This window comes from Perognathus longimembris, chromosome 21, assembly GCF_023159225.1.
Source record: "Perognathus longimembris pacificus isolate PPM17 chromosome 21, ASM2315922v1, whole genome shotgun sequence".
Lineage (NCBI taxonomy): Eukaryota > Metazoa > Chordata > Mammalia > Rodentia > Heteromyidae > Perognathus > Perognathus longimembris.
The window spans coordinates 44907753-44928463 of NC_063181.1; the positions used below are offsets into that span (position 1 = coordinate 44907753).

Here is a 20711-nt window from a genome sequence, read left to right on the forward strand (position 1 = left end):
CCCTACTGAGAAGCCTATCTCCAAAGTTTAACTCCCTAACAGTAATGGGACTCTTTCGTTGTTACCGTAGTGAAGAACTAGCACAGAACATCTATTTACCTTTCTGGCAAAGATATTAAAGGAAAGCACCTAAAGAGCCCTTGAATTTCTCCACTTCTATGAATAAAGGAAACTCATAGTTTGGATTTTTGTTTTCTGGAGCTTAAACTCAGGGCCTGGACACTGTCTCTGAGCTTATATGTTCCGGGTTAAAGCTCTTCCACTTGAGCTACAGCTCCACTTCTGGCTTTTTTGGTAGTTAATTGGAAAGCACAGTCTCATGGGCATTTCCATTCCAGGCTGCCTTTAAACCATATTCCTCAGAGCTCTGCCTCCTGAAAAGCTAGGATTACAGGCACGAGCCACCGGTGCCTGGCTAGTCTGGCTTGTTTAACTGAAGAAGTCTTGTAGACATGTTTGCCTCTGGCTCCGAACCACAATCCTCAGATCTGCCTTCTCAGCAGCTAATATTACAGGCACGAGACGATGGTGCCTGGCTTCGTGAACAGCTTTTTATACTGATCGCCTGTTAAAATGACAGGGTTTGGATAGTATACTAAACAAACCATGTTACTGAAAATTAACTCACTCATTTCTTTTTACTTTTGTAATGTATGCAACAGAAAACTAAACATTAAAATAGGCATGTATGAAAATTAACAATGAAGCCTGTTATTTTAGAAGGGGATTGGCGGGTGGGAGCGAAGGATAGAGTGTGCGAGCTTGATCGAGATATATTGTAGGCATAAATGAGAGTGCCACAAATGAAGCCCTACCATTGTACAACTAATATATACTAATAAAAAGACAACAGAAAATGGACATCAATGAAAAAGATAAAATTACAAAACCATACTTCTCGCTTACACTATTTCTCTGGGAGTGGTGGAGTTACTTAAGGATAAGTTTAATCTAATTAGAAGTCTCTAAACATTATACTGCACTTGCACCTCTAAGATACAGGATGAAGGGGTGCCCCCCCTCGCATGGGGCACTTTGCTAAGAGTCAAGCTGTGGTAAAGAGGTGTGCTCTTCTTTTGCACAGTAGTAACATGGCAATTAGGCAAGGGAGGTGAGAAAGGAGAGCTGGCTTAAATCCTGGGGCCCACTGGCTTAAGGGTATGCAGAAGACAGCGCTCAGAAAGCAGCGTGGACACGGCACACCTCAGCAAGTTTTCCAGTGAGCTCAGGGGAGCTCAGACTGAGAATGCTGGCTGACAGCTGATCTGGACGCAAAGGCCAAATGTCAGCCCTGCAGCGGCAGCTGGGCCAGCGCTGCAAGAGCCGAGCAGATCTGTCCTCTCTAACACCTACCCAGCAATACCAGACAAGCCCTCCGAGTGGCAGGCTCGCTGCTGCCCGGCCAGACAGCCCGGCGGGAAGCCTGGCAGATCCCAGTGCCCTTCACGCGTCCCCACCACCCTCGTACTGCAAACCATGACCCAAATTGTACAACGTAACCCTAAAATGTATACATTCTACTTTGTGAAGTTCAGAATTCAACGGATTGCCTTAAACCTTCCACAGAGAATAATCTCTTGTTTTTATTTTTTTGTTGTTTTCACTAAAGAGGAGAAACCTTAAGGTTGTTATTAGAGGGCTGGAGGCTGGTTAGCGTGTGTGTGTGTGTGTGTGTGTGTGTGTGTGTGTGTGTGTGTGTGTGTGTGTGTGTGTGTGTGTGTGTGTGTGTGTGTGTGTGTGTGTGTGTGTGTGTGTGTGTGTGTGTGTGTGTGTGTGTGTGTGTAAGGAGCCTGGGGATATTCTGGCATGGCATCCAAACTCTGAAGCTCAGCCCCAGAAAGATCCTTTTCACCATCTCTTCCCCATAAAGCACAGAAATGACAAGTTTAAAAATAAAGTTGCAGCTGGGCACTGGTGGCTCACACCTGCAATCCTAGCCACTCAGAAGATTGAGATCTGAGGATCATGGCTCAGGCTCAACGCCAGCCAGCCCAGGCAGGAAAGTCTGTGAGACTCAGCTCCAATAAACTGCTCAGAAAAAGCGAGAAGGGGTACTGTGGCTTAAGTGGTAGAGCGTTAGCCTGAGCACAGAAAGGCTCAGGGACAGAGCCCAGGCCCTGAGTTCAAGCCCCAGAACCAGCAAAAAAATAAAGTCGGCAGTCTGTCCGGCAAACCTGTGCCAAAGCAAAGTGAGCCATGGATGGCTCTGAACAAGGCTCTAAAATGTGCTGGGAGAGAGAATGCCCCAAAGCTCCCTCAGATCACGGGAAGGGCCGCCTCGCTCTTGCTTGCCATGACAACTCCCTTCTTCCCCCAGGAGAACAGCTGCTGTTTTCATGAACACTACAAGTGCACGCTGTGCTTGGTAAACTAACCTCACTGGGTTTTCAGGTAAAGTGACAACTGAGAGGGTGGCTAAGGGCAAACAGCTCTACGAATGATTAATGCATATGGCAGATGGGGTTACACTGGAGACTGAAACAATTAGTGTCCAGGTTTTTAAATATAAAACTGTTGGGTTTGTTTGAATAAACTCAGGATAAGGCAGGAATACCGATTTGCTCATTCTTGTTGCCAAACCCAAACCAATATTTACAAACCATTTTGCTGAACGAAGTTCATTTCTGCTGACCTCAGAGGCATATGCCGCAAACTACAAAGAACTGCACTTACTAGCTGAGAGCCGAGGGCTGGGCCTAATGACATTTGTTTTATATAACAGTGTAGCTATATCCTCTAAACATACAGAAACCATCATCAGAAAAATATAAAAAGAAGCTATGTAATTTTGGAACCAGAGGAATGTGAAAGCCACTTAGCGGAAGAGGCTTGTCTGGTCCTTTGGCTTTTTCCTATAACAGTCTCTCTTTTTTCCTATGTTGCTACATGAGGTCAGAGAGGGCACAAAGCAAAAGGTTCATCTGAACTCCACAGGACTGTATCCTGACACCTAAAGTTGAAGTATGCATTGCATGAACCTCCCTTCCTTGCCATCCTGACATGCCTGAATTCAATGTTTTATTTATCTCCCATGTGGAAGACTAGAAGCCAAGACCAATGAGATATTCCCTAAAGAACAAATAAAGTGATAATCACCTCACCTTCATTGAACATCCTAGCAAATGAAGCCATTCAGAGGAGACTGAACAGAGGCCTGCAGGATGGAAATGTTTCGTGAAGCCTGACAGTAGTCTCCTTATTTCCCTTAATGTCTACCATCGGGACACAAATTAATCTCTGTGCCACGCCAGGAACTGTATCCACATATTCAAGTCAGTGATGCTGTCCTCCCCGCCCTACTTACGCGTGAGCTTCTCCACCTCAAAAGACTAAAGATCTTTGGTGTGCACAGTTGTTCATACCTTTAATTTTAGGTATAGAAGAGAACTGTGAGTTCAGGCCAGCCCAGAAAAAAAGTTAGTGAAATTTTTATCTGAAAAATAACTAGGGCTGGGCACTGGTGGCTCACAACTGTAATCCTAGCTATAGGATATTCGTTAATTATTTGAGGAGGAAACCATTATCTATCTGGTCCAAAGAAAAACTATTCAAAGCACTTAATTAGTTATAAAATTGCTATGTACCTGAAAGGCATCACTTTATCTCCTTAGTTGGTATAATAACTGCCACAAAAACAGTTTGGTTTCAGACGGGCACCGGTGGCTCATGCCTGTCATCTAGCTGCTCAGGGGGAGGACCCTAGTTTGAAGCCATCCCAGTCAGAGTAGACAGATCTCCAATTAACCAACCAAAGGCTGGAAGTGGAGCCGTGACTCAAGTGATAGAGCACTACTAGCCTTAAACACAATGACAAGCTCAAGGACAGTACCCAGGCCCAGAGTTCAGGGCCCAGGACTGGTAGGGGGAAAAAATGGGTTGGTTTTGTACTTACAAATCTAAGCAAAAATTAAATGAGCTCTACGAAAGGAGCTTTAGAGGATATGAACTCGGTCCATAGACGAGAGCTGTTTGAAGCCGGAATGCAAATGATTTTACTTTCTAATATTCAGAATCTATTCTGATGACGTCTTTAATACTGGGTTAGCAGAAACGGAAGGAATGAGGAGTAATGAGTGAAACAGGCTGTTCTGCCCTACCAGGTGACCTTATAATCTCAAGGCCAAGGACAGCGGTGTGAAGACACCGCCTCAGAAGGTGGATCTGATTGCATCACCTTATCAGCTGAGCCACCACAAATGGTTTATAATTTACTCAGAACAAAACAGATGGTCAAATATTGGTCGAGTCTCCTGAAAGGCATCCAAAAGTTGTCCTTGCTTACAGCTGGGAAAGTTATGCAGAAGTACCACAATTCCTTGTCACACAGAGAACTGCCCTCCTAAACAGGTTCAGTCCCTTGTCTCTTAGAAAATGTGGTGAGTCAGACCATAGTGATAAAGGCTGGGAAGCTAAGTAAATGCCAATTTAAAAACTAAAGTCAAATGTATACGTCAGAAGCATTCCCAGGGGCAACTTCCTGCCTAAGAGAAAATTCATGTTCTCAGAAGTCATTTTATGAAATTGCAAATGAGGGTTATCAATGCCAAGGTTTTCTTTTACAAGTGTAAGCACCTCTCATGCTGAAACTGGACTACTTTTCCAATGACAGCACCAAGCTAGCTTGGTTTTCCACAAGCAAAAAGCACAGCTCATAAGAAAGACAGGTCATGGAAATCTCTAGAAGCTCTGGAAGCTCCTATAGTCATGCCCAGAGTATTGTCACTATGAATAAGGGATAGAAAACTATTTGTCAAGATACAATGGAGATAACAGGGGATGTGATTTTTTTTTTCAGCCGCAGGGAAGGATTTCTTCTAGCTTTTAAATGCTCCTTTTTTCCCCCCGTGCTGGGGATCCAAGCCAGGGTCTTGCATCTGCCAGTCAAATGATTTACTCGTATGCTACATCCCCAGGCCTCAAAGGTTCAGTTTTAAAGTGTTTGCAGACAGGATATCAAATACTCATAGCTACATTAATCTAATTCTCTCATTTTACACCCAGAAAGAGAATACCAAAGAATTAACTGATGTGTTCAAGTTTTCATAGCTGAGATAAACCCAGAAGTCCAGAAGAGAATGGGATTTAGGCTTGTCTGTGAGACTCAGCTTTTTCCAGCCTCATTATTGGATTCTCTGCACACCTGTTCCTCTGACTGAACAGAGAGCTTAACAAGTCCTGCACGTGTGCATCCCGAGAAAAATAAGGCATACCTTTCTGGGTTCCTCTTCAAACCAAACTCTACACTTCCCATAGGACAGCCGGCCCCACTAGGACCCATCTCCACGTGTTCCCCAGATGTGTACACACAGCACTTACAGGGCCCTGTGCCCTCCTCTCTCTTTCCTCAGTTACTACTGGAGACAGAAATGACTGACTGTAGCAAGATTCCTTGGTAGGCCTTTGATTGAAAAGGGCCATAAGCTTAAAATGCTTAAAATGGGGGGCTGGGGATATGGCCTAGTGGCAAGAGTGCTCGTCTCGTATACATGAGGCCCTGGGTTCGATTCCCCAGCACCACATATATAGAAAATGGCCAGAAATGGCGCGGTGGCTCAAGTGGTAGAGTGCTAGCCTTGAGCAAAAAGAAGCCAGGGACAGTGCTCAGGCCCTGAGTCCAAGCCCCAGGACTGGCAAAAAAAAAAAATGTTTAAAATGCAGACTATCTGCTTGTAGTGATTCAAACAACTCTTCTATTTTATGTGACATCTTAAAACATTTCCTGTCTGCCTGAAGACATGCTATGAGCCCGTCATGCAGCGGCTGCTGTGCTGTGCACTCAAGCTGGGGCTGAAGCCTTGCACACGCGTGGCAGCAGCGACTGTGGGCTTGAAATGAGGGTCAAGACCTATACCACCCTCTGTAAAGTTCACTAGGCAACTTGCACCTACAGTTAGTTGATGAGCCTGACACAAAAGCACGCTGTTAGCACGTTAAATGTAGGACGGCTTTCTTTCCGAATGGCCTTGACTATGGATCGAGCTAATGTTATGAGGAAGAAAAAGGAAATATCCCTATGTACTTTAATCTTAGTAAGCACCACTGGAGAGTATGTGACTGTGAGCCACCAAATGGAACTACCTGATAATAATATTGAAAGAAGAGAAAGGCTCTTAAATGTTGAAAGAATCATTGCGACATATTTTCACCAAGTTTCTACATCTATGTAACAAGCATCACTAGAACAAAAAAAAAAGAAACAAAACATTTTGAACTCAAAAGACTATCTGGCTTTGTTTTGGCATCACAATGTATTTTCTTTTAATGTTCCGCATAAGGAAATGGTTTACCTTCCAGCATTTTCTGCAGACTGCTCCTCATGACATGAATGTTCTCTATCCCGATAAACTGAAACTTGATATTGGAATAATTGTCTTCATTCTCATAGCCTTTCCCTGCAGCACGGTTTGCCATTGCATTAAGCTACAGTGGTCAGCAAAACAGAACAGTCACCAATTAAACTCAGGACACGAAGCAAGCAAAACATTTTATGGCTATTCATAAAAACATTTAAAATGATGTGCTGAAGCAGAATATGATTTCAATCACTGGGACACCTACTGAGCTGCATACTTTCCTGTACTTAGGCTGAGCTTAGATTCAGGCAAGGATTAACATTTTCTTAGCTAAGAAGTATTCCATAGAACAGATTCTCCTGGAGATACCTCTATATTCCTGTGGAATTTGATGTGGAATTCTGTGACAGAACCAACGTGTTCCAATTTAATACCACACACAACAACCTACGGGATGGCAGGAGAGCATCAATATATTCAATTTGGGTGTCTAGTAGTATGATATCGACAGTGAACATGATGCCAAATAGTTGTGTTTGTATCATTTGAATTTGCCTGTTAGGATCCCTCAGATACACAATTAAACCTTGAGCACAAATCACTGAATAAAATCAAGAAAGAAAAGGCAAATGGACAATCCCCAGGGACCTTACCCTCTAGCCATGTTATTTAAGCCTAGACACTAAATAAGTAGGCTTTAAAAAAAATCACTTTCATTACCATAATTTCGCATGAGATATTGCAAGCTTCTTGATGAAAGTTGGGTTCAATGATAATGGAGTCTGGAGAAATTTATTCAGCTTGAATTCTGCCCTAACTCTGTATAGTAAAATCTCTGTATAGAAGCAGCAGCGTCCAGCCTCAGCTGGGACATCCACGGATTCCCAGCATGGATGTATGCCTGGCAACAGCCCACTGGTGCTCACAATCAGACTCAGCGGGCCGACACACCTACAGCACCGTTTCCCCACTGAGGCAAAAAGGAAGCCACAGAGGATCCTAGCCAAAGACCCTATGCCAGGATCTTGCTAACATAAAAAAAAGAAAACTGCCAATATTTTAAATTACCTTTAAGTAGTTGAACAAAGTGATTCCAATTCAACAGGTCAATTTATATGAGTATGATGCATCTTGACTGGTGCCACCCCTTCCATCTGTCGCAACCCCACCCATCCTCTCAAATGATCAGGTCCCACCTTCACTTGTGTACACTGAAGTACTGTGACTGAAAACTACCCGCTAGTGAGGGCAAAATGCAAAGCAGTGCTTTGCAAAGTGCTAAGTGAAAAGGCTAAACTAAGATAAAAACATATCCACCTTTGACTCAGGCTTCCTAATGCTAGGAATCTGACAAAATTTAAATGATCATAAAGACAGATGTCCTAAAATAACTGAAAACATAACAATCTCAATAAAGCAAGGCTGATGAATTAAGATAAATTCAAGCTCTGGACCAGGCACCAAGACGGACACGGATCACATGTCCACCTATGTATGTGTGTTGGGGGGGGATGTTTGTGTGTGTTTCTGTGCTTAATGAACATGATAAAATATAGGTTTATTTAAAAATGAGTGATTATAGGCATGTTATATAATCAGCCATTTAAAAATGGATGATTTAGTAAGCACAGTAAGACTGTGGACAATATACCAATTTGGAAATAGTAATTTAAGTAACAGAAATAAAATGCTTCAGAAGTGACGAATAAACCAGCAGAAGGGAAGCCAGTGACCTGCTCCATAGTTCAGCACCTGTGACCTCAGCTGGGCAAGAGCAGCTCCTCAGGACAGTCTTCCTAGTCTAAGAAGGAAGGTCGCCTTGTCCTAGGCAGGCCACAGAACAAAAGCTTTAGCCCGAATCAAGAAAAAAATAACCATTTTAGAAACAACTTATGCTCATTCTTTTACAAAGTTTAACTATTTCAGAAGGAAACTTTTGTTTCAAAAATTACCTCTAGCCAGATCCTGCTGTTTCATTCCTGTCATCCTAGCTACTCAGGAGGCTGAGATCTAAGGATCATGGTTTGAAGCCAGCCCAGGCAGGAAACTCTCCCAGACCTTTTTCACCAATGAAATACCCAGAAAAATCTGGAATTGGTGCTGTGGTTCATGTGGTAGAGTGCTAGCCTCGAGTAAAAGGAGCTCAAGAGGCACCCAGCCCCATAGAACAAGCCACAGAACTGGGGGGAAAAATTACCTATAGACATTGTTCCTCTGGAATTATGTATTATAAAATATTGCTGCTTTTCATAATTATTTTTCAAAGCTATTTGTTTAATCCTTTCCAACAAGTTTCATACAACCAAACAAATTAACAGGATATGTTCAAGTTTTTATTTGTCTGTTTGTTCGACAGTCCTGGGGCTTGAACTCAGGGCTTGGGCACTGTCTTCAAGCTTTTTTTCCCTCGAGGCTAACATGCTATCACTTTGAGCCACAGCCACAGTGCCATTTTCATTTTCATTTTTGGTTGTTTGGTTTTTGGTGGTTAACTGGAGGTAAGAGTCTCATGGACTTTCCTGCCTGGAGTTGCCTTTGAATCGTGATCCTCAGATCTCAGCCTCTTGAGTAGGTATTATTACTGGCATGAACCTTTGGTGCCCAGCTATGTTCAAGTATTTTGAAGAATCTCACATTTATTTAACTTGAATAATCTAAGACAACTTACCACATACTCTTTGGAAAAATGGGTAATAAATTAAAGAGCAAAGTATCACTGCTATTTTAATTATTATTACTTTAACATGTAATACAGATTATGTCCGCATTTCAAAATAGTTGATTCCTACCATCACAGAACTGATCAACAGTATTCCTTAAAAGAAAGGCAACGTGTATGTCACATAATGAACAGAAGGTGGCAGTATTTCATCTATCATCCAAATGCAATTTTTCAAGCCTTCCACCTATCTTACAGGGTCTCTCATGATTATGTAGCAAAAGCTGAACTCTCAAAGTAGGAAGCACAGTCCTATAATTGTCCTTCAAAGAGTTGTTTTCCTAGACTTATTATATATAAATAAAGATACACTATCCTTTCCATAAACAAATCACTATTAGCAAGTCTAATCTGGTCCCTTAGGCAGAGAACTCCATTTCACAACCAAAGAAAAAGCTATTCATTTCAGCCCCTAAAAATCCTCAAGTAGACATTACAGTTTCCATTTATATATTTTTTTAAGAAATAAGAGTTCAAAAAATATCCTATTGTCTCACACAAGATCACTTTGCTATTTGATATCAGCATCTTTTGGTAGAGAAATGCTCATGAAAGAAACAAAAAGAACTCAATCATTTCTCAGTGAATACAGACTGTGTAGCAGGCACATGGAATAAAAAGATGTGTAAAGAGCTGTTCCTGTTGTCCTAAGTTGCTAACTGAAAGTGGGAGGAAGGCATATGGTGTTAAGTAATAGCAAACAATTCCCACCAGGACTGAGTGTGATCTAAAAGAACAGTAGCAGGAAACAGCTGGAATCTACAGCAATTCTATCTGACCTAGAAGTCTGGAATGATGGTTCATAATGGCATGAAAGGCTGAGCGAGACTTCAATCTTCAGAGAGAAGGAAGAGAGAACCGGAGGGCCTTCTACATGAAGCAGTGAGAAGAGACAGAAGGACAAAATCAAAAGACAGGCCAGCATCAGTGAGCCAAGCAGTAAGAGGGCCAGTGAGAAACCAATAAGCATCTTCTACTGACAACTAAGAAATTTCAATTTTATCTTTGGCAGCTGAGAACTTCTGGACAGAGGATGTTCAACTGGAAAATTTGAGACTGCTCTTGAGTCAATGATAGTATATATCCATCAAAACAAGAGAGTAGAGACGATTATTTAAAAAGTCAGCATGGAATGAGAACGGGCACCTTATCAGTCTCATTTACGGCCACAGCCCAACACCTCATTCATTACCAAGACCCTACTAGCCCAGAAAAGGCACTCAAGGGAGATTTGTTGATGGCTGACCAATTGCATAAATGATAGAAGTGAGCGTTGAGCAGGCTAAGACTGCAAAGAAACGTATTCTTCCCATAACCTTGAGTCAATTAAATGTATGAAGATTCAATCCATTCCCTGTCATAGACTTGGAGTTTAAGATTTTACCAGTTAGGTCAAGGTTAATGGGCAAGATGAATGAATGGAGGAAGGAGGCATGTGAATGTAGTCATAATATCCAATGTATATCCTATGAAACTAGGAAAATTGAGGAATGGGGTGAGATTGGGAAGAATAAGGGAAAATGATAAAAGAGGTGATATTGCTCAAGGCACATTATACTAGTAAACCAACATGTTGACTTATAACCCCTTTGTATAACTATTCAAAGATAATATAAACACAAATTTTTAAATATTTCACTGGTTACATTTATACTTGAACCGTGAGAGCCTGACTTGCTAAGAGACAGAAGACAGAAGTTGACATTTTGCTGGAGGTCTTGGTGAACTACCCCTAACACAGGCTGTCACATAATAGTTCTTTTCTCTCCCCATTTACTTGTTCAACAGAAAGCCTTAATTTGTGCCACAACATGAAAATATGAGATGATTTCGTCCCTAGCAATGCCTGTCTATAAGTGAATCCCTAGAGAGTATGTCATTGGGCAGATTAAGTAGCTTTAGAATCATGTTCAGATGGAAAAATCTCCATTCAGTGTAATTTAAAATTTCAACCCAGATATGATACAAAATGATCTCTTGCCCAATTACAGCCTGTTTGGGATGGTGAGGGCTTTGTTCAGGGGCTTCCTCCCTTCTCTCCTTCTTCAAGGTTCTTCTGTGTAGAGGGTGAGAAGGAACTGAGAAGGAAGAAGGGAAGGTAAACAGCTCTTTGCTAACTAGGCAAAGTGCAACTTGAAATTCTAAAGCAATTCTCTTTTTATTAGTTTTCACTGCTTTCTAGTTAATACGGATGATTGTATTTGGCCTAATCTGGGGCATAAATGTCTAATAGCTCAATCTTCTAAGGCCTCTCTATAGGGGCTCTTGCAAGAACACATTTCACTGATGGGGAGAGCCACCTTGGCATGAGCCTATCTATTCCGATCTTCTCAGCTTCCCTGGCATTGCAGTATACACTCTATAGTCACTTCCCCTCAGGGACTGCCAGGGTACAAGCCCTCTTAGAAAAGGTCTACCAAGATGTTTTATGTCCAACCCGACCCAGAGAAATCCCCCCTATTCTTGAGCAGGCATGCAGATTTCTCTGCTGCCACTATATGGGCTGTTACCTTCCTATCCTCTTTTGTCTGCACATTACCACCATGGCCCTCAGCAAGTACATCCCACATCCCACGAGAAAACTGCATCCTAACCTCTGTTCTTGCAGGCACCCATAATCTCCATGCCTGTATTTCTTAGAGATACTTTTCCAGGATTCAGTGAGTAGATACCACCTCATCATCAGTTCCAGAGAGAGGAAAACATCTCATATGACATGCTGTTACATAATGAAAAGAATCACTGACATGATGAAATGAGAGACCATACCTGTTGGGGATTCATCTTGGCCTTAAGGGGGGAAGGGCGAGGAGAGCGCTCCCGAGACCCCACCCTTCCCCCAGCCCTGGGGCAGTGTGGAAGTGAGCCACACCTATCTCCTTCTGGGTCCTGGATCAGAAGGGGTAGCTTTGAGACCATCCCCCACCTTGCGCCAGCGAGCACGTGTGCTCCCCTTTCACGAGCTTTGCCCAGAGGGCGGTACTATGGGAAGTGACGTTAGCCCATGAGGGAGGAGCTGCTCTTGGATGGACAAGCTCGCCAGCCTATCGCCAGCTCATGCTCAATCCTCGTCATCACTACTATATTACTGTAAGCCCCTCCCGATTAAATTGGATTGTTCTCATTCGGCCACGTGGACCTTAGGCTAGCCCGTGTCCCTTCGCTCCACCTTGGCCGCCTGCTGGTCAGGTGCCCAGGGGAGAGGGTGAAAAGGGGAGCACTGATAAGGGAGTAAGCTTAGCATCCCCGCACCAGGGGAGGTAAATCTAGCCCGGCACATACCTATTAAGTAAATCATGGCAAGGGAGGAAAAAACAAAAGGGTGCCCATAAACTTAGACAGGTGCCTGTCTTATCCTTGTTCCTTCTTTTCATGGCTCAACACTTCCTCTCTGGCCACAGCTTGATTCTAGATGAGCTCAAGGTTGGTCCTTGAGATTTTGCACCTCCAACTTCACTGGGTCTGTGCTCAACTCAGCCATGGTAACTCTCCTGAGCCTTTGAGTGTGGATAAGGTTTTGCCAGAGATTGTCTTTGCAAACAGAGAAAAACACTGTGGCAAGCAAAAAGAGCATTGGCTCTGGAGTCAGATAAACCCAACTCTGAATCTGGTATCTGCCCTGAACTGTGTGGTCTTGGGTGCATTCCTTAATCTCTTTAATCTTAAGAAAGGAAGAAAACCTAATCTTCAGGGTTCTTATAATATTTAAATGAGAAAGCACCTGGCATTTTTTAAATCTCAGCAAGTTTCCAGAATGATAAATTCATAAAAATGAGCTATTCCTCATCTTACAATTCAACAAAAGCTATACCAGTTGTTGTTTTTTTTATGTTGGTGTTGTTGTTTTTGCCAGTCCTGGGGCTTGGACTCAGGGCCTGAGCACTGTCCCTGGCTTCCTTTTTGCTCAAGGCTAGCACTCTGCCACTTGAGCCACAGCGCCACTTCTGGCCATTTTCTATATATGTGCTGCTGAGGAATCGAACCCAGGGCTTCATGTATACGAGGCAAGCACTCTTGCCACTAGGCCATATTCCCAGCCCTCATATTTTCTTAAAGCACCAAACTCAAGCAGTAATATGTGACCTCAAGGACATTGTTTTTGAATACATATTCAATACTGTACATGCATGAGAACCACACCATCTTTGTCTCCCATTACTGCAGTGTCAGGAAAATTTACTAGGCTTTCATCAAACAAATGCTCATGTGGAACTAACCTTGCTTGAATGACAAGGATTAAGTCTCCCCTCCCAAACTTTCTCTTTTAATGAAACCTGTGAGCAAACCTGGAAAATGCCCATGTGCTATGGTCTACAGTTCTGTGGCAAACATCAGCTCAGTGTCCTGGCTACTGAAGAAGTCTAACACACCCTGGAACATAAATCAATAGACATGATATTTAAAAGAATGAAAGCTGGGCACAAACAGTTTAAAAACCATGTGAAGTGCATGTCCATGGATAAACATAAAAGCTGCCAATTTTCTTTAAGGCAGCATCGTCAAACTACTTATCACTGAAAGTAAACACACTGAGTGCTAAATATACCCTGCAGATCAAATCCTTTGATTAATTTGTTTTAAATCTGGAATATGCCTGGCCCTACAGCTGCTACATTCTAGGGAAGGCTTATATAACCTAGTCCAAACTTGCATTACTATCTCTTAAATTAGCAACTGACTGCTTGTATTTAAAGCTGGAAAGGCAGGAGAGGAAAAAAGACTTTCCAGTGTCTATTTGATAAAGGCTCTGTCTTTTCTCTTTATTTTATGTCTCTAGTGTATCTAAGAAGCAGGCATTCATTCCATCATCTGCAACTACTGGGAAATTCAAAGCAGCTCCATTTCAATTACACAAAAGATACAGGAAGATAAGAGAAGGCAGTTTTAAGGAAGAGGTTAAAAATGCAAGCCACAAGCAAAGCTCGAGTTGAGAAGTAGATTTCTTGCAAGAGAATTTAGTGAAGCAGAAAAGCCGCATTTGTTTCTGATTTGAAGCTTTTATCTGTGTGTTGTGCTTTGAGAAGTTATTTCAAAGAAAGGGACCCTTGCTATATAATCTGCTAGAATGCAAACATGACCTAACCATCCTATATCACTGTTGCGCTCCATGAATGATTCACTGACTGACATTTGAGAGTAAACTCCATCCTCACTACTTACACCATCTTCCCCATAACATGCTGTGGTCAGAAGTAAACAGGACTATTCTGAAGTCAATGCCATGAGCAGGACACTGATTACACTGTAAGAACAGAAGATGAAGTGATGTAGTGTACTAATCACAATATCTGGTGAAATGTGGCTTCAGAGAAGCAGTAAATTACCAGGTTCTAACTAAGGAGCTACACAAAGATAGCATCCAGTCTCATTATTTCTCATTCCATTTACAAATGTAGACCATGCCCACAAATACCTGCGGCATATAATCTAAGTCACTCCAATATGTGATCCTATTACTTCACTTTCTGTTCTAATTATTTTTTATTTATTCGTGTTATTTTTCCAATGGTTACACTGACAAAATGCACATGTCATCCACCTTACCCATTTAAAACCTACAATTGAAGGATGTTTGGAATTTGGAATATTCATGTAATTTTGCAACGTTCGCCATAATCTAACTTGAGAACATCTGTATTTATTCCAAAGAGAAATCTCCTATTCATTAATTGCCACCAGCCCGAGGCAACAGTGTCTTTCCTTACTAATGTGCCTATTCCTGACATTTCAGGTAAAGGGAATCTTACAAGAAGGGGGTCTTCTGTGACTTCCTTCTTTCACTCAGCATAGCATTTTCAATCTCCAGCCATGTTATACTTTGTATTAGTACTTCATTTCTTGTTATACCTGAATAATGTTCCACTCTGTTCTCAGTTGAACACTTGGTTATTTTCACTTTTTTGTTATTACTAATAATGAAGTTATTCATACATGTTTTTACAGGGCATCTTTCTTATTATTCATATGCCCAGCTCTATTTTCATGATTGGCTACAGATTACAATGCCAAATATATTGAATAAAGACATTTCATTCTGTCTTCTCTCTTTCTCTCTCCCTCCCTCCCTCTGCACTGGTATGGGGCTTGAACTCAGATCTAGAATGCTCTCCCTTTAGCTTTTTGCTCACAGCTGGCGACCTACCACTTGTTTCCATATTTTCACTGGCACACTACTCTAGGAGCTTTATTGCTTTCAGAAAATTGGGTCTAAGGAACAAAACTGGAATTTGTATTGCACCCAACATTGAGTCTCCTTAAACAAAACTAAGGTTGAGTTTGAGGTAAGGTGCTTACCTCTTGGTGACTAGCATTATTCCTTGCTGGATGCTTTCATAAATTAAAAAATTAATACATATGCAATTAGGATATTTGCCCCAAAATAGACAAGTAGGAAGTTCTGGACCTCCTCCAATCCTTTACCCTTCTCCATGGATCTTCAATTGCTTAGGGCTTATCTTTCCAGACCTTTTTTTTTTTAAATGTATTTTTACATGCCAGTAGTTTTTTCAAAAAACATAAATATCATAGTATGCATCTTAGTTCATGGCTTGCTTCATTTTAACATATTATGTTTTGTAGACCTTTTCAGCCATAGGTGTAGGATCACTACAAGTAAAAGTATAGCTGCCTGTCACACCAATTGAACAGTTCAAGCTCCACAGTAAATCTCATGCCGTCAGAACAGAAAGACACGCTTTAGAAACAAATCAGATGATCGGTGCATATACTCGAGGCGTTGTCTCTCACACTAAACGGCATTCACTCTTTACGTGTCCAGTATAAACTGGGAGTAGAGGAAACAGAACGAGGACTCAACACGGTCAGGCGGGAAGCCCGAGTATGGGCCACGTCAGAGCAACCGCTCCTGGGCTGACCAAGCGATGGGAACAAGTGGCCGGGTGGAAGGAACCTGCCTTGACTGCTGCTTTCTCACCAGCCTCGGCATGGTGACACTTACTTTAGGCCTCGTGTCCACCACGTAAACGAAGTCGCTTCCCGGATTGGCCTTCCGGATGGCCTGGAGCATCTGCTCGTCCTCTAGGCACCGGGCACTGAAGCCAGAGAGGGGCTGGCTGCTTCGGCAGATGGCGGCCTGCGGGGAAAGGCCACAGCAACACGGCACCGTGAGGCGGCTGCACCCGCAGCGGCCCCCGGGCTCTACCTCCAGAACCAAGGGCGCTTCGGTTCATCCACACCCACGCCAGCTTATGAAAACATGGTAACACTGTGGAAATCGAGACCTGTTTATTTTCAGTTCAGGTCAAAGAAGCCACTACATGGGCAAGCAGTACAAACACTGTTACAATATTAGGAATGTGTGAAGATGTTTAGATAGGATCCAGCTCTTGAAACTGTAGCCATTTAAATAACCTACTTTCCTTTCCCTGGTATTCTTTCATTTTCTCGCTGGAAGTATAACTACAAAATAAATGACTACTCAAAAGTTACAGATTGCTATTAATAGCAAGAATAGGAAAAATACTGTAATCATTATTTAAAAACTAGCCTAAAAACATCAACCCTAGTTCTAAACGTTAAATTTTCACCAAGTCCAGGTTAGTCGCTTTACTGCCTAAAAACAATAGGCATATATCTGTGCTCAGACTTCAGTACGTGATGGGAATCCTAGAGCCAAACCTCCACAGGCCTCAAGGGGTGACTGGAGATTGCCTCATTAGCGGATACATCTTTTTCCTTGGTGACTAGTCACCAAGTATAGATAACCTTGAAACTATAAAATGAACGTACCCATGGTGTTTTTCATGGACTCGCTGTTTTTAATATAGATCTATGAATGACTCACAAAATCAATACTGAGACTGCTTAGTCTTCTTGTATATTGTAGGGTAGGGTTTCTTAAAAAGTACATATAAATCTCTGAATGAAATACATGTGAATAACTCATAGAATCTACAACTGAGATAGATTACCGTATAAGAAGATGCAGATAGCAATGGTCAGCCTCTGGACAGGCTAAGGAGCGAAACGGTGCAAACAATTATCTTTCATCATCGTCCACTCCACAGCTTAAACACAGGCCCCTACCCTTGTTCTGAGACCAACACTAACTCTCCTGTTCTAAAAGCCCAGCCCGTGACAACACAGCAAAGGCTTGGATTTCTCCAGAAAAAAAATGAGCTTCAGTGCTCCTCACTGAGAAAACGGGTTTGTTTCTCATTAGCTCAACAGACTAAGAATCGCAGAACAGTGACCATACAGCTTCTAATACTGTTCTGTAGTCACATGGGGCAACTGCTAATGGGGCCCGAGGACATGGGACCCGCTTCTGAATCAGGAGGGCAATGTGTGGGAAAAGGGAGGCAAGGAAAAGGCGATGCTATCTAAGTCTCGAAAAGTGAGGAGGTAAAAGGGACCCGAGTCAGAACATGGCAGAGGACACAGAGCTAGGGCAATATCCGTTAGTAAGATGAAAAGTCAGCAGGAACCAAAAGGGACTAAAGCCATGTCCCATGGACAGCAAGAAACTGCCACAGACAGGCTGTAGCGGAATCCCATCCTTTTAATCCTTAAGGAATCAGGGTCGGTCACCCTGCTGTGAGAGAATTCTGACTGGAAGGAAAATAGTTCTGAGTTGCTTTTTTAGGGAACTTTATGTGGGTTAGCAAAATATTAGTTAAAGACAGCTACCACTGGGCAATCTGCTGGATTCTATCAGAAGAGAAGAGGGTGGGAGCTTTAATGGGAAAGAATTTGAAAATGCCCCTAAACTCATTAAACCAGTGAAATTTCTGATGAAATGAAGGGAATTAGTGACTACAACTGTTACTAACTGCCTTGTAGAGGAAAGAGAGGCGGGGGGTATTGGTGATTGATTTCAGGGCCTTCTTGAGCCACATCCCCAGTTCTTTTCATGTTTTGCTGCACTTTTGCCTAGGCTACCCTTGGACCACGATTCTAGTGAGGACAAAGCGATATTTTCCACCATGCCAGGCCGCAACTCCCTTTAAATGTGGAATTAGGACAGAACAGAGTTACACTAAAAACAGTAAGCTGGATATACCAGACTAAATTTTGGTATTTTTTGCAATTTCCTTTTCTTAATACCTATGATATGCTCCAATAGGATTCTTTGTCACCTCAGTGATTGTTTATATGCCTCAGCTGTAGTTTCTGAGTGCTTTTGTGAACCCTATACATACCTGTAAATGTTTGATAATTGAGAGAGTCTTGTTATCATCTAGTAGCATTTCAATTCCATTTGGTTTTTTGTTTTTGGTACTGAGATTTTTTTTTGTCTTTGGTTTTGATTTTGTCAGTCCTAGGGCTTGGACTCAGGGTCTGGGTGCTGTCCCTGAGCTGCTTCTGCTCAAGGCTAGCACACTACCACTTGAGCCACAGCCTCATTTCTGGGTGTGTGTGTGTGTGTGTGTGTGTGTGTGTGTGTGTGTGTGTGTGTACTGAGGCCCAGAGCTGCATGCATGCTAGGCAAGCACTCTACCACTAAGCCACATTCCCAGCCCTGGTACTGAGGCTTAACCTTAAGGCCTTCAGCTTGCTAGGCTTGTTTTCTTGACCGGCACTCTACCACTTAAGCCATGCCTCCACCCTTGCATTTTGCTAGTTATTTTGAAAATGAGATCTTTTCTTCTCAGGCCGGCCTAGAACTGCCATCATCCAGACCTGAGACTCTTAAGTAGCTAGGATTACAGGTGTGAGCCATCAGTAAGTACCTGGAAGTGTTTCTAACAGATCTCAAACACCCGAGATCAGAGAATAAAACCTTCTCAGGTGCACATTTCCAGAGGAGCCTCTGATTCACAATGCTATTGATAATAAAAATATCCTTGCTAGGCATCAGTGACTCATGCTTGTAATCCTAGCTACTCAGATGCTGAGATCTGAGAACTGTATTCGAATCCAGCTCTGGGCAAGAAAGTCCATGAGACTCTTATTTCCAATTTAACCACCAAAACACCAGAAGTGAAGTTGTGGCTCAAGTGGTAGAGCACTAGCCTTAAGCAAAAAAAGCTCAGGGTTTGAGCTTAAACCCTGAGTTTAAGCCCCAAGACTGGCACATACACACACACAAAAAATCCAGCACATTTTGAGTGCTATGTGGTAGGCACTATTATATAGCTTAGTTAATCTCTTTAATTATCTTTTAGAGTAAGACTTCTTTCTTATAGATGAAATGACAAGATATAGGGAGACTAAAGAATCTCTTTAGGACCACACAGTTACTAACTTAGGAAACTAAGATTTGAATCCAGAAAAGGTAGTTCTTGATCCCGAATTCTTAGCAAAATAATATAGCAGCCCAGGAGTAAATAAGCCAGATAGCCAGAAACAGCACTAAAACCAGCATTCAAGAATATCTGGCTCGGGCTGGGGATATAGTCTAGTGGCAAGAGTGCCTGCCTCATGTACACGAGGCCCTAGGTTCGATTCCCCAGCACCACATATACAGAAAACGGCCAGAAGCGGCGCTGTGGCTCAAGTGGCAGAGTGCTAGCCTTGAGCGGGAAGAAGCCAGGGACAGTGCTCAGGCTCTGAGTCCAAGGCCCATGACTGGCCAAAAAAAAAAAAAAAAAGAATATCTGGCTTGAATTGCTGGTAGTTTGACTTTCACTTAATATAATCATAGGTAATTTATATATCTTCTCTGAATTTTTTTAATGTACAAAATAGGTAATATTAAAACCACAGGTGTGACAAAGTATAAAACCTTGTAACATTCCTAGAACCATGCCTAACATATATATAATATATAGTGACTGTAAATAAGTTTGTATTCTTCTTAGGAAAAACTGCCTCATGTGAAATCTTCAAGAGGCTATGCTGTCAATTTTGGAGACCACATTATGACAGTCTAAAGCAAAGTAATTTCTTTTAAAACTGTATCACAATAATAAAGAACAAAGGGTAAAATAACTTTAAGGGCCCTCTATTACAAACATACCCAGAATTCTGTACTCAAGGGATATCTACACATCTCTGTGATCTGCAGTTGTTAGATTCCAAAGAGAATCTGGTTGGCTCCACATTCATGTTTGGTACATTACGGTTTCTCTGACATCTTTTAAAACTGAGGCCACAATACAAGCTTCCTCTTTAAACAGCGTCCCTTATCTAACACGCAGAGTATATCCTGCTCTCCTGAGAATGAGTTTCAGTTCCTTTCTGTCCTCGCCTCTGGCTTGGTCACCCTGCTTCCCCAGTGCAACCCTATAAGGCCCGCATGGCCTATGACATCCTTCTCCCCGAGCAGTGGGCGTATGTGAGTCAGGTGTCAGCCCCAGGGACATCTGTCCCACCAACAGGTGCACAGGACATGATTCTAACCCCATGCATGGGGACAGATGGTCCAAACAATCACACTACACCCGCAGCAGAGGCATTTACAGCGACTAACCCTGAGTAAGACCTCAGATTCATAACATGATGTGTACTTCAAACCATCTACCACTATCAAAATGTAAAGGGTTCTTTGTTAATGATACATTGGAGCCACAAGCTTAACTTTAAGATGTGATTAATATTCTTATTCATGAGCCTAATTTCTATGGAGTAAAAAGAAATACACTTATGCCTACAATGTCTAAAATCACCAAAGGAAAGAAAAAAAGCCAGCATATTTATGGAATTTGTACCTGTTTGCTTCTATGGACGATTGCTTGTTCTAAGGATGAGCTCTGATGAGCAATGGACGTCTGGAAAATTACTTTGGAATCACATAT

At 42.3% G+C, this 20711-nt stretch overlaps 1 protein-coding gene across 3 annotated transcripts in view; it reads right to left on the reverse strand.

Annotated features, from left to right (window-relative positions):
* The window catches only part of Mtmr7 (myotubularin related protein 7), a 75853-nt gene that overhangs the window by 10521 nt on the left and 44621 nt on the right, over positions 1 to 20711 (reverse strand). For all 3 annotated transcript variants that reach the window (XM_048330801.1, XM_048330799.1, XM_048330800.1), the window contains 2 exons: positions 15971 to 16105; positions 6288 to 6420 (listed from right to left, as the gene is read on the reverse strand). In XM_048330801.1, the coding sequence (XP_048186758.1) occupies positions 6288 to 6420; positions 15971 to 16105 (268 nt within the window). The remainder of the gene's footprint in view (positions 1 to 6287; positions 6421 to 15970; positions 16106 to 20711) is intronic.